Consider the following 18,250-nt stretch of genomic DNA (forward strand, 5'->3'; position numbering starts at 1 on the left):
AAAGAAGTGCCCACAAAATTAGTGGAACAGCCACTGTCCACCAGTACATTGATGGGATGCTCGCCAATGAAACCCAGAAGACTAAGGACCTGCTTGGAAAGATTCACCGGAACGGGGTTGGTACTTTGGCCATTAAGCATCAGGGTACTGACAACTAAAAACGCAAACAGAACAAGCTATTTGTTTGTTTTTGTCTTTCATAGGAGGCGGGTCATGATCAGCATGGTGGCAACTGTCCACCTGAGAATTGCGCCGAGTGTTGGAGGGTTTAGGGCGCTAAGGACATTCATACCACCGGTGATCGCCAGAACAAATTGTACAGAGACCTGGACAACTAGGTTGGGATGAAGTGGCAGTCGATGACGAGGTTTACTGTCCTGAAGAGGTTTCTCGCTTGAAGTTGCGCCGATCATTGCTGCGACGGTCCTGTCGGGAACGATCTCGGTTTCTGCTGCCAGAGGATTCGGTCTGAGAGGATCCTACATTTGACGCGGGAGCTTGACCGGAGAAGCGCGATCGGAAGCACTGTTGCCCAGAATATGGTCGCCGAGAGTTGGGTTGTCCAGGATTGGGACGCTGGGGTTGGCTAGTCCCAATGGGTCGATTCCGCTGGTAAGAACGAGCGCCGGAGGAAAAGTTCCTGGGAGGACGCCTGTAATCACTTATGCGCTCGGCATACAAGATTGCTTCATCCAGGGTGGCAAGATTGTACTTATGGACTTCGTCTTGGATCGTGGGTTCAAGCCCGTCAATGAAGCTGTGAAGCTGGTCAGAGGGGCTGAGTGTCTCTATCTCGAGAACCAGTTTTTGAAACTCTGAGACGTACGGGGCCATGGAGCCAGTTTGACTCAGGCGGCGGAGAGAAGACCTGGCATGAAAGTTCGCATTTGCAGGCTCAAAAGCCTTGCGAAGAGCGCGCCGGAATTTATCCCACATCGGAGTAGACTTGCCATCTGAAATCCTGCGTCGCCACCAAAGGAAGGCAGTATCTTTCAAGAGGGTACTGGCCAATGCCACCTTTTTGTTTTCAGGCAATTCAGTATTTGAGAAATAAACCTCCATCTTGTAGAGCCAGTGATCGATTAACCGCTTATTGCGGCGCCCATTGTAGGGCTCAGGTAACTTGATATCCATCTTTCTTGTCTGTGCTATGGTCATTAATTCATACAAAAGTTTGAGTTCAACATTGTCTACCTCGGCGGTCGAGGACCGGGAGTAGTTGAAGAATCATCCTGCTGGCCCACCGAGGATGATGATGATGATGTTGGAGAACGCGAACGACGCGCTCGTTGTGACTTCCTGGATCCCTCGCGCTGGTGTTGGTGCCGTTGTTGCATGTCTTCCATTTGTGATCGCATTGCTGCCATACCGTCGAAAAGGACCCGTTGCAAGTCCTCCATCTGTTGTTGAAGAGTGATCATCTACAAGGCCTCCATCTGAGGATCGGCGGGTGGCACGTTGTGGTGCGAAGTCGACATCTGGAGAACTCAGAGAGAGTACTGAGGTGAAGCAAGAAAGGTCCACCTGAAATGTAGGATGGAAGGAACAGCTGCTGGAGAGGCAGTAACGGGGTCCTCGTACTTGAAGTCGGGGTCCTCTACTTCCTCGTGATCGTCCTCGGAGGTTACGCCGTCTGCTTTCACTTCTTCGTTTGGTTCCGCCAAAGAGCTCGTCACCGGAGATAATGGAGTATAATCGGGGACGACGATCTCACAGTAGAATGTCACAGGAAGGCGCGTGGAGGAGATATTGTGGAGGCCATCTACACTACACTCTGGAAGAAAGTGTGCCAACTGAGGGTACTGTGACAGAAAGTACTCGAAATGAGTAAGGTGCAGTGGCTCGCAGGTGAGGAAAAAAGTCCAGATCGCCCAAGTGTCGGGTTCGGTTTGCGGGCTGCTGACATGTATGCAGTACACCTGTGAGGCCGAGGCTACTGGGATAGGAGAGTCCGGGAGACTTGGAATCCACCCAGCATCGGCGAAAAGTGGCACCAGTTCTGGAGTGGGGGCACGAGGAGGGCTGTGTTCGGGAAGAAGAGCCTCGGGGATCTCGTCGATGTAACTCAGGTAGGAGATGTGCAGGTCGGGCTCCTCTGGAAAGTTGTCCATGAAGCATGCACGTAGATTGCGAGGGCGCAGAGGACAAGGAAAAAATGATTACAGCCGGGAGGAAGATGGTCGCCGAATCGCCAGGGAGAGGGGGGCGAACGTGAAGATAGCGGCATCCTGACAGCCAGGGGGAGGTGGTTGTAGCCGAACCGCCAACGGAAAGGGGTGTCGGTTCACACTAGCGCACGCCCGGTTTTTTTTTTTTTTTTGAAGACCCACGTGACAATATAATGTATTAATTTATTTTTTTTAAATGGTGTAAGGTGACGGGCCTGGACCGCGTAGCCGACCGGAGGAAAAAAAGTGCGTCGCTTCGAAAGGGCGCCGCCAGCAAAGCGAAGAGGTGGCGAGCAGTCGCTATTCGGCGGCGAGGGGCTCTGGGTCGGCAGCTGCATGAATCAAGCGAGAGGCTCACAGCTTGCAGCGTACGAAGCAAGGAGAGGGGAGCAGCGAGGGGCGCTCAGGGCCGACAGTTGCACATAGCGAGGAGGGGGCACATAGCCTGCAGCAAACAAAGCAAGGAGGGGGGTGTTGCGCCAGATCTGCCATTGCTCCATAATTCCCATACAACACACGTGTGGGTTGTAGAGGGGGAAGAACGGTGAGTGAAGAGACTAAGTGGCTCGCATAACCCACGGGGGGAGGAAAAAAAATATATTTTACAGCACCATGGGCAAAGCTTTACGCCAAGTCCATCATCGCTCCGCTGCTTCCATACAACACCGAGAAGAGGGGTGGACGAGGGAGTGCCGCGGAGAGGGTGAGGGCTTCACAACCCACGGGTAGGAAAAAAATTTGCTCTGATACCACTGTGAGGATTATGTTGTTAATCCCTCATATTGTGTACTACTTAAGTACTTAACTTAGAGAACAAGAACCTTCAGGAGAACACTTGAGAGAAGATTGAATCGACTTGAATTGAATTGATTAAACTGAGTACAATAGGTCTCTTATATAGGAGATGAAGAGACACATTTGAAGAGGCATGTCCTTTGACGAAAGGACATGACTATAGACGAAAGGATACAACTTTAGGCTAAGGGATGTGTCTATTCGATGTAGAGGCACAACCATTCATCAAGGGATACAACCATTCGTCGAAGGGAGGTGGCTATTCGATGAAGAGGTACATCCTTTGGCGAAGAGTCACAACCAATCGAGGGTAGGGGTTCCCTTGGCTGGTTACTCTTTGCATCTGCAACAGGAATCAGCAATGAAGAGAGTATCTCATACATACATACGTCACAATCGTGACAGGCATAAACAAGTGTTGTGTGCAAATTCTATAAGTAGTAAGTAATTCTCCCAAGAAGACTTTTGATCCGCCACATAACATTTCAAGAGATCCAACACGGCTGAATTTGCAGCCTCACTTTGGCCATCCGCTTGAGGGTGATAAGCCGATGAGAAGTCCAATTTGGTGCCCATGTTATCAAATAAGGCCTGCCAAAAGAGACTTATAGTCCTGGGATCTCTATCCCCCACAATAGACTTCGGCATTCCATGATGCTTGAACACTTGTGCAAGATATATTTTAACCATATGCTCAGCTTTGATGGTCTTTTTGACCGGCAAGAAGTGAGCTTGCTTGCTAAACATGTCCACAATTGTCCAAATTGCATCATTACCCTGTTAGGTCCGTGGCAAGTCCATAATGAAATCCATTGTAATACTTTCCCATGGCTACGTAGGAATAGGCAATGACTGAAGCAAACTTGGTGCCTTTTGCCTATCAAATTTCACCTTTTGACAGGTAATACATGCACGTACATGTGCCTCTATGTCCTTCCGCATACCTGGCCAAAAGAAATACCATTCAATCATGTGCGTAGTAGGCATTATGCCTCTATGACCAGCATAAGGAGGAGCATGGCACTCATCCAAAACCTATGTCAGATACCACACATAGGCAATTATCTTTCATGAGATAACCCTCTTTGATCACATATGAGGCATGTGCATGACCAACCATCAAATCAGCCCAAATAGTGGCAAAATCAACATCCGTATAATACAAAACACGCATGGTAGGCAAGTCCGCATGAGAGGCAAACGAGATAGCTGCTACATACAGCTTTCGTGACAATGCATCTGCCACTACATTCTTCTTTCATGGGGTGTGCAAGATCTGAAAATGAAACATAGAGAGGAAATTGGCCATCCTTATATATGCTTCTCTAACAACTTAGTTTGGGTAAGAAAATACCTCGAACTCTGGTGATTTGGTGAAATCAGTCCCAAGAAGGTAATGTTTCCATATAGTAAGTGCATGAATTACAGCCAAGAGCTCTTTCTCATAAATGCCAAGAGATAGCTCTGCATCATGCAATCTACAGCTCTCATAAGCCACGACATGTCCCTCTTGATTTAGGAGGGCTCCTATGCAATTTCCAGATGCATCACATTCCACACTAAAAGGCTTTTGCAAATCCAGAATGATCAACACGGGACCATGAGTAGTTGCATCTTTCAATTTGAGGAATGCATCCCTCTCTACATTAGTCCATTGAATGTGGCCTTCTTCTTTGTCAAATCATGCAAAGGAGAAGCAATCCATGCAAAGTGCTGAATGAACCTGGGGTAGTAAGAGCATAATCCAAGAAAACTGCGGATCTCATGCACCGAACTCAATTCAGACCAATTCTGAATTGCATCAATCTTTGCAGGATCCATCCGCACTCCATCTTTGGACACAATATGCCCAAGATAATGTATCTCTGACAAGAAGAACTCACTCTTCTTTGCATTTATGAAGAGTTTATGCCTATGGAGTTCTTCAAAAACAATGGCCAAATGAGCTCTATGATCTTCTTTGGTCTTCGAGAAGACTAGGATGTCATCAAAGAAGACCCCTATAAATTTCTTGTACCCACGGAATATGCAATTCATCATTCTATTGAATGTAGCCGAGACATTTGTAAGACCAAAAGGCATAACAAGATACTCATAAAGCCCAAATGCTGTCTTGAAGGCAGTTTTGTGTACATCCTCAAGCACTACACGCACTTGATGATACCCACTTTTGAGATCAATTTGGCTAAAGCATGCCGATCCATCGAACTTGTCAAGGATGTCGTCTATTCGTGGAATCGAAACCGATTCTTGATGGTAAGCTTATTCAAAGCTCTATAATCCACACACATACGAAAGGATCCACCCTTCTTTTGAACCAAGAGGACGGGTGAACAATATGGGAAAGAGCTTGGCTGAACCAAACCCTTCTCAAGAAGCTCATTCACCTGCTTCATGATCTCCTCTTTTTGGGATGCACTTACACGATAGGCTGGCCTATTAGGTGGTAAGCTACCCGGCACAAGATCAATGCGATGATCTTTTGGTCGTACTAGTGGCAACTCATTTAGTAACTCATCAGCAAAACAATCATTGTGCTCTTGCAAGAATTTCAGCCTATCATTATACTAAGAGTGTTTACATGTACATTATTTTCCTCAACATGATCCCATACAAAAATCAAGTACGCAAAAACACTCTTTTTCGTTACTTTCTTAATTTGTACATGAGATACAAGGGGAATGGTATCACCCTCTTCACCAGCATCAATTATATGCTCTCGGCCTTTATGCATGAAAGTGATCATGTTGGTCTTGTAAGCCTTGCACAGATCAATACGTATATACCAAGGCTTTCCAAGCAATACATCACAACCATTCAAAGGCGCCACAAGAAAATCCTCATGATCCACATAGCCTTGAATGTGTATGCACAACTTGCCAATAATAGGCATGACTTGCACTTCTCTACCAACAAAGAGAGTCCTTGCTTCAATTTGAGGACCCATGTCCTCCACGTCAATACCCAAAGCAACTGCCATCTGTGTAATTCTCAGATGCACAATCATCAAACATGAACAAAGCGCGCTGATCCTTAAGCTATCCCCAAGCTTTACATACAACCGTATCTTTGCTATTATGTGAAGTGTTGCCCTGCACATCCGGAACCATATGCACATTAGGCTTTGGTGCATTTGCATTATCATGCTTCTTCTTATTTGGGCATGCCTTTGCAATATGCTCGGTGCTACCACAAGTAAAGCATTTCCCCTCGCTCATATATTGCTTTTTCTGCTCCGAAGTGAGAACATAGTATTATTTTCAGCCTTTGGACCATTTTTATCTTGGTTTTGGTCCTTTTTAGGTGGCTGTCCAATATTTTGCAGGTTTGGGACAGCCCTCTCTTTGCCTTGAAATGAGGGTTTAGCCTTATTGGATCAACTCAATTTGAGTTCCAATCGCTCGATGGCCGTGGCGGCTGCGATTAGTTGGTGTAAGGCTTTGAAGTCACGAGACTTCGATGCATGTGCCTGCATCTCAACATGTTTTCCCCCATGTTTATCCATTGGGACAGTCCTGTGAGACTGGCATCATTTTATGAGCAAAAGGTGATGCATAAGGCATAGATACATGTGCCCTGTAAGCATGAGGCATGGCTGGCTCCTCAACATGCATTGGTACATTTTCAGCCATAGCTTCTCCCTCACGAGCATACTCGAAGGCATGAGTGGCATGAGAGATACGCGGAATACCTGCACCAACAGAAAATTTCAGCCCATGTTGCATGTGTTGTGCATGCACATTTTCAGCCCCGGCAATGGCATTTGACATAGATTTTGACCACTCCCATAAAGATTGTATGCTTCGCAGGCTACAAAAGGTATTTCTGCATGGCGTGAAGTCACCGATTGTTCCTCTCCCATAACTTGGAGATTCATCCTCTTAGACATAAGTTCTTGTTCGGACACCTATAAGGATTCCAAGACATGTGGGATGGTTGCCTTTTCTGCATAGGCTTCCTCGGTACAAGCCAAGTATGCACGTGCTGCATCCCTCGGTTGCATGTACAACTCTTGAGCAATCATTGCCATTGCATGATCCATATAAGATTCTTGGCCTTCAAACGGTCATGTACCAATGGATCCTCGCAGCGGTAGAGATTCAATTCTTCTTGTTGTGCATGGAGAAGAGCCTAGTTTAGCCCTCAAGACTATGGACTCTTTTTCCTACGTCTTCTCTTCGCCACAGGACAGCTGTCCCACATATTCATGTTCCCTATTGTGCTCCACATGAGTTTGCTCATCCTGTAAAGCATTGGAAGCATGCATTTCATGAATGGGAGTGATAATTAGGGTTAGAGTTCATGTGGGAGACATACACAGAGAAACAAGGGAGAGAGAGAGAGAGTTGTGGGGATAAGTCAACTCACCAAGTGAGAGTGTGTGACTCCCCTATCACACATGTATATTGCACTAGTACACATAGTGCACTTAGTACATTAAAAGTACTAAGTGTACTATGTACTATAACTTATGGGCTTGTACACACTATAAGGGTGGGCATAATGCCTTTACCCCAACAACCTCCCACTTAAAGGCAAAGTGCCCTTAAATGAAGAAAAAGAAAAAATCAACATGTACAATGATAATATACAAGGCCATATCAAGGCTGAAACTGGCCTCATCCAATGCCCATCAAGTGTCTGCAATGAGCAAACCGCTCCGGAGGCAAACTTTTTGTCAACAGATCAGCCGGGTTGTTACCCGTATGAATCTTAACAAGCTGAATTTGCTTGTTCTCTATCATCTCTCTGATGAAGTGATACTTCACATCCACATGCTTCGTCTTTGCATGAAAGACAGGGTTCTTTGCCAACTGGATGGCACTCTGACTGTCACAATGCAACAATGGAATATCCCCTGTATAACCCAAATCAACCACTAACCGAGATAGCCATAATGCCTCCTTGCAAGCCTCTGTGGCTGCAATATACTCGGCCTCTGTAGTAGATAAGGCTGTGCACTTCTGCATCCTGGATATCCATGACACAGCACCTCCTGTGAATGTAAATACATAACCGGTAGTAGACTTCCGGTTATCTGGATGACCGGCATAATCCGAATCCGTGTAACCATGCACTAATGCATCCTGTTTGCCAAAACAAATGCACATTTCCTGTGTGCCCTTCAGGTATCTCATGACACCTTTCACTGCTTCCCAATGCTTCTTGCCGGTGAAGGATTTGGGTGATGCAAATCACATTTTGGGTATGCGGATACTTCGGGACAGAAATCAGCATGTGTTGTATTTGTCTCAGAAGGAATACATTGGCAAAGTTTTGCAGAGGTTCAATATGGACGGGGGGAAGAAGACTAGTACTCCTTTGCATCCACATGTGAAACTCAGTGCTATGGACAGCCTACAGTCGGATAGAGACAGGGCTGATATGGCCAAGGTTCCGTATGCTTCAGCTTGTGGCAGTCTCATGTATGCCATGGTTGCTACTAGGCCGGACATTGCATTTGCAGTGGGAGTAGTTTCTAGATACATGGCTAGATGAGGATCAATAGACTGCCATCCAAAGCTTTCTTGGTGTATAAGCAGTGATCTATGTCACTTCTCCTAAATTTCTGGGATTTCATGAATGTATCAAATTTATGATTCCATTCTCTTGGTGCCTGTTTGAGCCCATAAAGACTCTTTTTCAGCTTGCATACAAGCTTCTCCTTTCCACTTACTGCATAACCCTCTGGCTGTTGCATATATATCTCCTCATGGAGATCACCGTGAAGAAAAGCAGTCTTCACATCCATCTGAATCAAGTCCAGATCATCATGAGCAACCAAAGCTAATACAGCTCTAAGTGTGGTCATTTTGACCACTGGAGAGAAGATCTCATCAAAGTCCACACCATATTCCTACTTGAAGCCCTTAGCCACTAACCTGGCTTTGTACCTTGGCTTTGCATCAGGTGCAACTTCCACTTGCATGGCAAAACCTTCTTGCCTGCAGGCAAATGCACCAACTTCCATGTTCCATTTTTGTGCAGAGAATCCATCTCTGACTTCATGGCACGCTCCCAAAGAGCCTTGTCTGCCCTCTGTAAAGCCTCCTTATAACATGAGGGCTCTCCACAGTCAGTAAGCATCAAGTAGTCAACCCATGGAACAAACCTGTCAAGGGCTCTGGAGGGTCTTGTGGACCTCCGTACCCAATGACCATCATTTGCAGGTTGCTGTCCAGCCTGCATATCACCTATTGGTGGCTCCTGTTCCATGCCATAAGGCTGAAAAATCATGCCCGGTATCTCCTCTAACTATGGCATATCCATAGGGATATCTTCTGCCATCTCTGGATGTCCATTTGGACCATTTTCAGCACCATTTAAGGGCTGGTTTCGCTGCTGTAATGGCTGATTTACAGCCCTTGGTTGTTGTCCATGATCCATCATCATCAAAGATGACTCTGCTAGGCTCCTGTTGCCTTGCAGGCTCCTTATACATGCATGTTTCATCAAAAATGACATCATTGCTGCGCATAATCTTTCTATTCACGGGATCCCAAAGTCTATACCCCATTTCACCTCTGTCACCATATCCTAGGAATATGCATTTGTGAGACTTAGGATCAAGTTTGGTGCGCATTTCCCTGCGTATGTGCACGTACGCAACGCAACCAAACACTCTCAAGTGCTTGTATGACAAAGGCTTCCCTGTCCATACTTCCTCTGGCACTTTCCCACCAAGCCTCGTGTTAGGTGACCTGTTTATAAGATGAACGGCTGTTATAACAGCTTCAGCCCAAAAACCATGAGGTAACGCAGCATGTGACAACATAGAACGGACCTTCTCCTGTATGGTCCTGTTCATCCTCTCTGCTGTCCCGTTTTGTGGAGGATCATAAGGAATAGAGAGCTCCCTCTTGATGCCTTTAGCATCACAAAAGTCTTGAAACTGTTTGGACATATACTCTCCACCATTGTCGGAACGCAAGGCCTTCAGTGTTTTGCCAGTTTGATTCTCAACATGAGCAACAAACTTCTGAAACACTGAGAATGTATCACTCTTCAAACGAAGAGGATAAACCCACACCTTGCGTGTGGCATCATCAATAAAAGACAAAATATTTTGCCCCTCCCAAAGAAAGCTGAGGCATCTCACATACATCTGTATGCATAAGCTCTAACTGAGCATCTTTCTGTCCAAGAGCTTTCTTGTGGGGGCACTGGAGTTGCCTGCCATATATACAATGCTCACAAAACTGAAAACTTGAAAACTTTAGAGAAGGCAAGTAACCCAAACGAGACAATTGCTCCATTCCTTTGACACTCATGTGTCCCAACCGGCTATGCCACATAGAAATTTCCAGCAGCTCGGTTGCATTTACATTAGGATGGTGACAAACACCTACATGCATGAAGTAAAGAGTGTCCACCTTAGAGCCTCTGGCAACAACCAATGAGCCCTTACTAATCTTCCACTTTCCACGACCAAATGTGGTAACATAATCAGCATCATCAAGCAGTCCAGTAGAAAGCAGGTTCTTCTTGATCTCAGGCACATGCCTGACATCATGGAGCATAAGCTGTGAGCCATCTAAAAACACAAGTCTCACATCACCTCTGCCAAGACTCTTGCATGCATGGTTATCACCCAAATAAACTACTCCTTCATTGCCAGCAGTATACCTGACAAACAAGTCTCTGCAACCTGTGACATGAAAGGAGGCACCTGAATCAATGATCCATGAGTGCATACCATGACCATCTCCTATAAGAAGTGAACGGGCATCAAGTGAAGACGTGAATAGGACCTCATCCTCACTGTCACCTGCATGTGACACATTGATTTCTTCAATCTTGACTCCACTTTTGCCCTTCGGCTTTACATCTTTGCCTTTTCTCTTTTCTTTTTGATCATTTTTCCATTTGTAGCATTGCTTTTTGATGTGTCCCTTCTTGCCACAATAATGGCATTCCAAGTCCTTTTTGGAGCGGGACTTGCTCCTTCCCCTTTCTTGGCTTTTACCTCTTTGCTGGGATCTCCCACGTGCATTCATTGCATTGGACTTTCCAACGGAATTGTTCTTCCTGTTCATCTCTTCTTGAAGAAGAGCACCCTCAACATCTGCATATGACAGCATAGCATTCGAATTGCTAGTGGCTGTCCTGAATGTGTCCCAACTCTCTGGCAAAGTGCATAAGAGAAAAGTGGCTTTGAACTCATCGTCCATTGCCAACTTTTGATTTATAACTTGGCTGACAATACCATTAAACTCATTTAAATGGGCTATCATAGACGCCCCTTCCTTCATCTGAAGACCTATGAGTTTCTTCAACCAATACACTTTGCTTGAGGCACTTTGCTGGGCATACAAGTCCTGCAATCTCTGCCACATTCCCCAAGCTGTCTTCTCTTCACGAATGCTGAAAAGTAAAGAGTCTGACACAGACAACATGATAGTAGATCTTGCCAGCTCATCCATATCTTCCCACTCTTCAGCAGTAAGAGAAGCGCGCATTAGACCCCTTTCTTTGATAGGCTTGTGCTGCTTTTTCTGGAGCAACACATTATAGCACTGGGTTTGCCAAATATCATAGTTATGTGAGCCTTCAAGCTTCTTGATGTGAAGCAATGAAGCGCTCTCACCTGTGGTTGCCATAGCAATATGCAACCTGTCAATGCCTGACTCCCTGCAAAATGTGCAAACACTGCTTCAAAAGCACACAAAGTGTCACAGTTGTTCTCCCAAGCTTTATCTCCCACTGCGGAAGCACAAATGCAACTCTACTCCCACTGTATGTGATGAAATCACCAAAATCTGGTTGCTGCAGATTTAGGACAGCACCTTAAATGTGCTATGTTCCCCTTCCAAAGTACTGTACAGTAGTACTAAGTGCTCACCAATGATGTACCAAACCTGTACCGGCAAGTACAGCAGCTGAAAATGAACCTTTTGCTCACTCAAATCAATGTGCAGCCATGCCAAAACTTGTACAAAGCTGTACCAAATCTGTACCAGTAGGTACAGTAGCAATAAATGCTATCCTGGCTGTCCAAATGAGTGAAAATCAGACTTTTACAGTCCCGACCACTGCATACAACAGTCTTGAACAGAAATTGGGCAAAAACCCCTTGACTGCAAGCTGATTTCTGAGGATTCAAGGCATAAAAGTCTTGCCTGCTGCTTTGCCAAGCTTAACAAGCATAAAATCTTGAAAAGCCCCTTGATTTAAGATCAATTGCTGATCATACATGGTACATTGACGCACATGAAGGCATCCAGAGTCTTCACGGTGCTTCCCCCTGGCCACATATACATCCAACACATAAAAGCCCCTTGATTTACACGCATATTGAGTGCTTGACAGGCATCAACACGTTGCCCAAAGCGTCAAATGCGAGTGCCTGCATGCAAATCAATCCAATCGGCACAAAAGCCCCTTGATTTGCACTGCAATTTGCTGCAATCTTGCCCGAATATGCGATTTCTCACATCATACAGCATGTATGAATGCTTAATTGCACAATTACATCAAAAGCCCCAAATTTCGACATCCAATTTCCTGCAAATTGATCCTGATTGTGACCAATGTCACCCAATTTTGCCAATTTTGCTCAAAAATTGAGCAATTCGACACCTGACCTGCTCAATTGATGATTGTACCTGCTCAATTGCAAATTGGACATGCAAATTCCAAAAAATTGAAGCAAATACCTCAGGTAATTTTCTAATTTTTTTATCTGATTTGCAGGCTGAATTTCTTTGTGTTAATGCTGCTGCAGAAAGGAGGGGGACGATTCTTGCTGATGTTGCTGAATCGGGAGTTGCTGCTGCTGAAGCATGTGTTGATGCCTACTCACGTTTGCTCGTTGCTGTGCGTGTACGGATGGCTGGCTGCTGCTGCTATGAAACGCTGGCTCGCCTGGTTGGCTGGGCAGCCCTCTGCGCTGCCTGGTTGGGCTGCTGCTGCTGCTGCTGTAGGCGCCTAAGATGCAGGCGCTTGGAGGTAGGCGCACGAAAGACAACCTGGATGAAGCCGACTGCAGAGGCGCCCGCACTTCGATCTCTATGCACTAAAAGCTCCACGCTCGCCTGCACGGGGACACGTGTTCGTTCCACGCTCACGTATTTCTGCCTTCGCCGCCTCCGCCTAGTAGCGCTACACGCCTTGTAGCCAACCGATTAGCGACCAAACGCCTCAACGCCACCAGTCGCACTAGCTCGCCTTCGCCTCGCATGCGCTTATCCTTTGCCTCGCATGCGCTTATCCGCCCAATGTATGGACGTGTGCTGCCCACCAGCGCTGACACCCCTATCTTCGCCTTCTTCTCCACCTGCGCCTGGGAGATCTGAGGGCAGCACTGCTTAAGCCAGCTGATAGCAGTCACATCCTTGCGCTGCTGCAGAGCTTCAGGTCACGCAGGTACAGCAACGCGCAGGCTTTAGGCTTGTACATCAGCAGAGATGCACAAAGAACGCGAGCAGAGTGTGCTGCACCGGAAAACTGCAAGCTCTAGGGCAAAGGGTGAGGATCAAGACAGATACCTAAGCTCTGATACCAGTTGAATGGGAGTGATAATTAGGGTTAGAGTTCATGTGGGAGACATACACAGAGAAACAAGGGAGAGAGAGAGAGTTGTGGGGATAAGTCAACTCACCAAGTGAGAGTGTGTGACTCCCCTATCACACATGTATATTGCACTAGTACACGTAGTGCACTTAGTACATTAAAAGTACTAAGTGTACTATGTACTATAACTTATGGGCTTGTACACACTATAAGGGTGGGCATAATGCCTTTACCCCAACATTTCATTGTCCCTGCCTCTTGTGTTAGCATCTCCAACATTCACTGTATGGTTGTCCATAATATTCTAGGTGTAGAGATAGCTAGTGTTCACGGTGATCGTCTCTCACAATAGAAGTGAAAGAGAACCGTATGCTCTGATACCAATGTAACTTGGTTGAACACAATGCTAATCAATACACTTAAATACACTAAGATTTGATGGACACATGCTCAATACATGAAGTAATTTTCTGAATTGACAAGAGACACACAATGAGCCAGAACGACCGGCCCCTCCCTTAAATAAAGTATATTGATCTTGGGAGAATCAAGTACATGGTGTCATGGGCATTTCTGACCAAATTTCCATATCAATGCATATGAATACAATATTGCAAACAAGTGGCTGTCGATGTAGACTTGCAACTCACACTACCCTCTCAAGTGCCCATGTTCCCTACCATCTGCTCTCTATTGTTCCACCAACACATGGTAGCAACAATCTGCAAGAGAGCACGTAGGACAAGAGAACACTACACAGGATATGTGATCTTGTAATCCGGTTCCTCCCTCCTGCTACTTGCTTCCATTATTAAGCATAAAAGCTTACCAATTGCAAGTAGAGTTGATGACAGCGGAAGTCTTCGCGATGGAAGTCCTTGGAGTGATGAGATCTTTGATTTGTCGCATTTCTTCGTGACAAAAGTCTTCAAGAGGATAAAGGGAACCCTGGGAAAGCTTCCCCTATGGTTCAACTTGAGAAAGGAGGGCTGAAATTAGGGTTTTCAGCAAAAAGACCAAAAATTACAGCAATAAAGAGAGCTGTTTTGCTGAATTTCAGTCATTGGGAGTGTGTAGGAGAGTGATTAGCACCTAGAAACACTCTTGGAAGCTTGAGAAACACATGAGCAAGCTTGGATATGGAGTTGGGAAAGAGAGAGTGCAGAAAATACAGTCCAAAATGCCCTCATGAAGAAGGCACCAATCTCTAGAGAGAGGAGGAGGAGTGAGTTGGTGAGTTGTCCAGTATAGGTGGCAGGCAGGTGCTTTGTGGAGCAAGCTAGAGTGGACACATGGCTGGTTACTCCCTTTGTACAAAGGGGATAAGGTCTGGGCGGTGGACATTGGATTTTGTCCACCTCGGGACATCAGTGTGCGTGAACACCGGGCTGGTCATAATTTATAAGTGAGTTTTAGTCGCCCAAAACTTAATGAAGTGTGTACACACTCACTTATAAATTAGTGCTAACTCCTAAGGCTAGGTTTATGACCAATGCTTACCACCTGTCACATGCCACATAACCATGTCAGCAAACAGTTTCACACGCACGGTTCGCGAGCGGGCGTCCCCTTACCCTTGAACTACACATTGGTCAGCATGCCATTTCAATTGCAAGCAAGCACATAAAGATGCTATGCAATGCAGCATTGGTATGGACAATCCCCGTTCATGAGACTATACCAAAATAGGCGTATTCCAAGCAAGTACACAAAGTACCAAACCCAATGGAACACCAATCCACCGGGCATTTCCGGGCATGTACACAGAGGCACAAGTCCCAACGGAAAGCCAAGTCATTAGTATCACATAAGTGGCATTAATCCCCGGCATATACAACTGCCATGGACACCAGTTCAATGTACATACATGATGAGAAAGCACGAGTGGACCAATTGGGTGGCCAAATGGTGACACATGTTATATACTCATGATAGTCAACCCACAAGACTATATAACTATCAACTCCATTATGCATAGTATGGACTAGATACTACGACATCCCCACTAACGTCATCAGTGCCCAATAGTGGGTGTAGAACTCTGTATCAAGATATGCTCTCACACACGCACTCCACACACACACACACACACACACACACACACACACAGACACACACACATAAGAGCATATATTCACAAAAAGCCCTTCGTACTGAGTTTCTGTCAAACCTTCGGAGATGCAGGGCAGACTCAACCATAATGAAACCTAGCACTAAGGGAAGTAGCAAATAGAAAGAATTAGTACAGCAAATAAGTAGTTGATAGGGCAAATGCACCGCTAAAGATAAAAAGAATAAGCACAATATCAACTGGTCGCAACCCAGACGAAAAATTCACAATGTGAAATCTGCATGTTCGCTAATACGACTGAATTATATACCTAGATGAATCCAAGAACATGCCCAAATTCACCTTTTAGGAACGTGCATGTTATATACTCATGGTAGTCAACCCACAAGACTATATAACTATCAACTCCATTATGCATAGTATGGACTAGATACTACGACATCCCCACTAATGTCATCAGTGCCCAATAGTGGGTGTAGAACTCTATATCAAGATATGCTCTCACACACGCACTCCACACACACACACACACACACAAGAGCATATATTCACAAAATGCCCTTCGTACTGAGTTTCTGTCAAACCTCCGGAGATGCAAGGCAGACTCAGCCATACTGAGGCCTAGCACTAAGGAAAGTAGCAAATAGAAAGAATTAGTGCAGCAAATAAGTAGTTGATAGGGCAAATGCACCGCTAAAGATAGGAAGAATAAGCACAATATCAACTGGCGCAACTCGGACGAAAAATTCACAATGTGAAATCTGCATGTCCGCTAATACAGCTGAATTATATACCTAGATGAATCCAGGAACATGCCCAAATTCACCTTTTAGGAACGTGCATGTTATATACTCATGGTAGTCAACCCACAAGAGCCCCTTTCAATCTTCATACACCAAAGTAGCACTTTGAGGTTTTCTCCAGTGAGGACTTCAAAGGTCTCTTGCAAATGACACTCCTAGTAACATGTCGTAGTCTGCTCCCTTGCTTCATGCTCAAAATCTCTCCTAGAAGTATCTTGTCAATGTGAACTCCATGTTCAAAAGACACCCAGTCCTCAATTCGTTGCTCCATAGGAATCTTTGCCTGTCTCCATAACTCTCTGAGGTTGTGGCTCCAAAGTTTCTGTGTCTTTCCTTCTCTATATGTAAAATTCCAACTACAAGCCTCTCAAGTAGTAGGTAGGACTTTGTCAAACCAACGAGAGCAGCTGCATGCCTCACAAAGGGGGCCTTCTGGGCCTCCTGATTCTTGACTTCCGAAATTTCTTGAAACTCTTCAAGTGCAGAGGGTTCCCCATCTGAACTGGCTGAGCAAGCTCCACCTTCTCTGCTTCCATGTCTTTTAGTAGCCGTTGTCCCTCGTCTACCTGTTTCCTCCGGTGTTCCACACCTTGCTGCAATGCCTTGGAATTTCTAAATATGTTTGGGGCACACACACACTATGCTCCAGCAAACAAAATGCAAACACGCACAAAAAGCAGAAAGTTGTAACTGAGAAGGACTAGACTCTCACAGGGGCCGAGCTTATTTTATTGAGAAGCGCAGAGAGGCTAATGTGACACACACAAGATACATATGATCTTGCCAAGCCACCGAAGGTATTGGCAATGCTAATAGAATGCCACCATACCACTATGCCGAAATGCGGAGAACAAGGAGCTCTACAGCATAGGCAACAGAATCAAGACTGGCTACATTACAAAATCTGTCCAAGGCAACCAACACTGTGTATTTCTTAGCAATAACTGAGCAAAAGAGATCTCTATCCTGACGAAGGTCTTGGAATGGACTACAAATAAATGATTAAAACCTGAAGCACTATTTGGAGAAGGTTTGATCCCCAATCTTGGAGCACATTGACAACGATTTGTTCTATGAATGGCCTGGCAGTCTTGACATTAAAGTGAATATACACTTACCCCCCCCCCCCCCCCCCCCCCCAAAAAAAAAAAAAAAAACCCATTTCCCTCTATTCCCTTAGTCTTGCCTACGGAAGTTTATTTGTGATCTTCAATCGTGGGGCATGTGGACTGAAGCGACCCAACCAATCCCTTGTATAAGAATAACTGGATGCTGTGTAAGAAGATTTATTGCCATCCTCCTAGCTTTCTCTTCAGAACTAACAGCTCATTGTGCAAAAAAGCCACTTCTACACAGGCCTAAGAGAACGTGAAAATGCATGTCTGATGCACAATAGGAAACAAGGGTGTTGAAGGGTTTTCCGAACCGGTGAGAAAGGGATTGAGGGCGGATTGAAGGCCTTGGAGCGATGCCGGATGAAAGGAACTCCGACGCTACAACACGTGAAGGGAACTGCCGCCGCCGCTGCTGCTGCATGCGCCATCTCTCTCTCACTCAATGCAATGTAACCGTACGCAATGCAAATTTTCAACGTCGGCTCTGTTATCTCTTACAAACTTAAGCTTCTGACTTTCCGAGCCGAGCGCACCAGGAAGTGTGTATATATTCCCAATCATGCAAGTTCATGTCTATGCAAGAAAATGAAAAAGGTCGTCCATAAGTTTTTGTGTGGACATCGTGACCGTGCAAGAAGATGATAAGGTAAATCTAGAGTTCCTAGCATTACTTTTGTGTGGATATCATAGAATGACCCAGCATTTCCTTGATGAAAGCAACAAGGCCAATGGTGACATAGTGTTCCCCTTTTTGTGAAAGAAATGTATGGATGTCCACACATTCCT

General features: G+C 45.5%; 1 protein-coding gene across 1 annotated transcript in view; it reads right to left on the reverse strand.

The window, feature by feature from the left end:
- The window catches only part of PNSB4 (NDH dependent flow 6), a 51,784-nt gene extending 33,744 nt beyond the window's left edge, over positions 1-18,040 (reverse strand). Inside the window, exon 1 of the mRNA XM_086799191.1 lies at positions 17,776-18,040. Within this exon, the coding sequence (XP_086655317.1) occupies positions 17,776-17,892 (117 nt within the window). The 5' untranslated portion in view covers positions 17,893-18,040. The remainder of the gene's footprint in view (positions 1-17,775) is intronic.
- Positions 18,041-18,250: the final 210 nt, after the last annotated feature.

Source organism: Cibotium barometz, chromosome 6 (genome assembly GCF_041138505.1).
Source record: "Cibotium barometz isolate CiBa-2024 chromosome 6, ASM4113850v1, whole genome shotgun sequence".
Taxonomy (NCBI): Eukaryota; Viridiplantae; Streptophyta; class Polypodiopsida; order Cyatheales; family Cibotiaceae; genus Cibotium; species Cibotium barometz.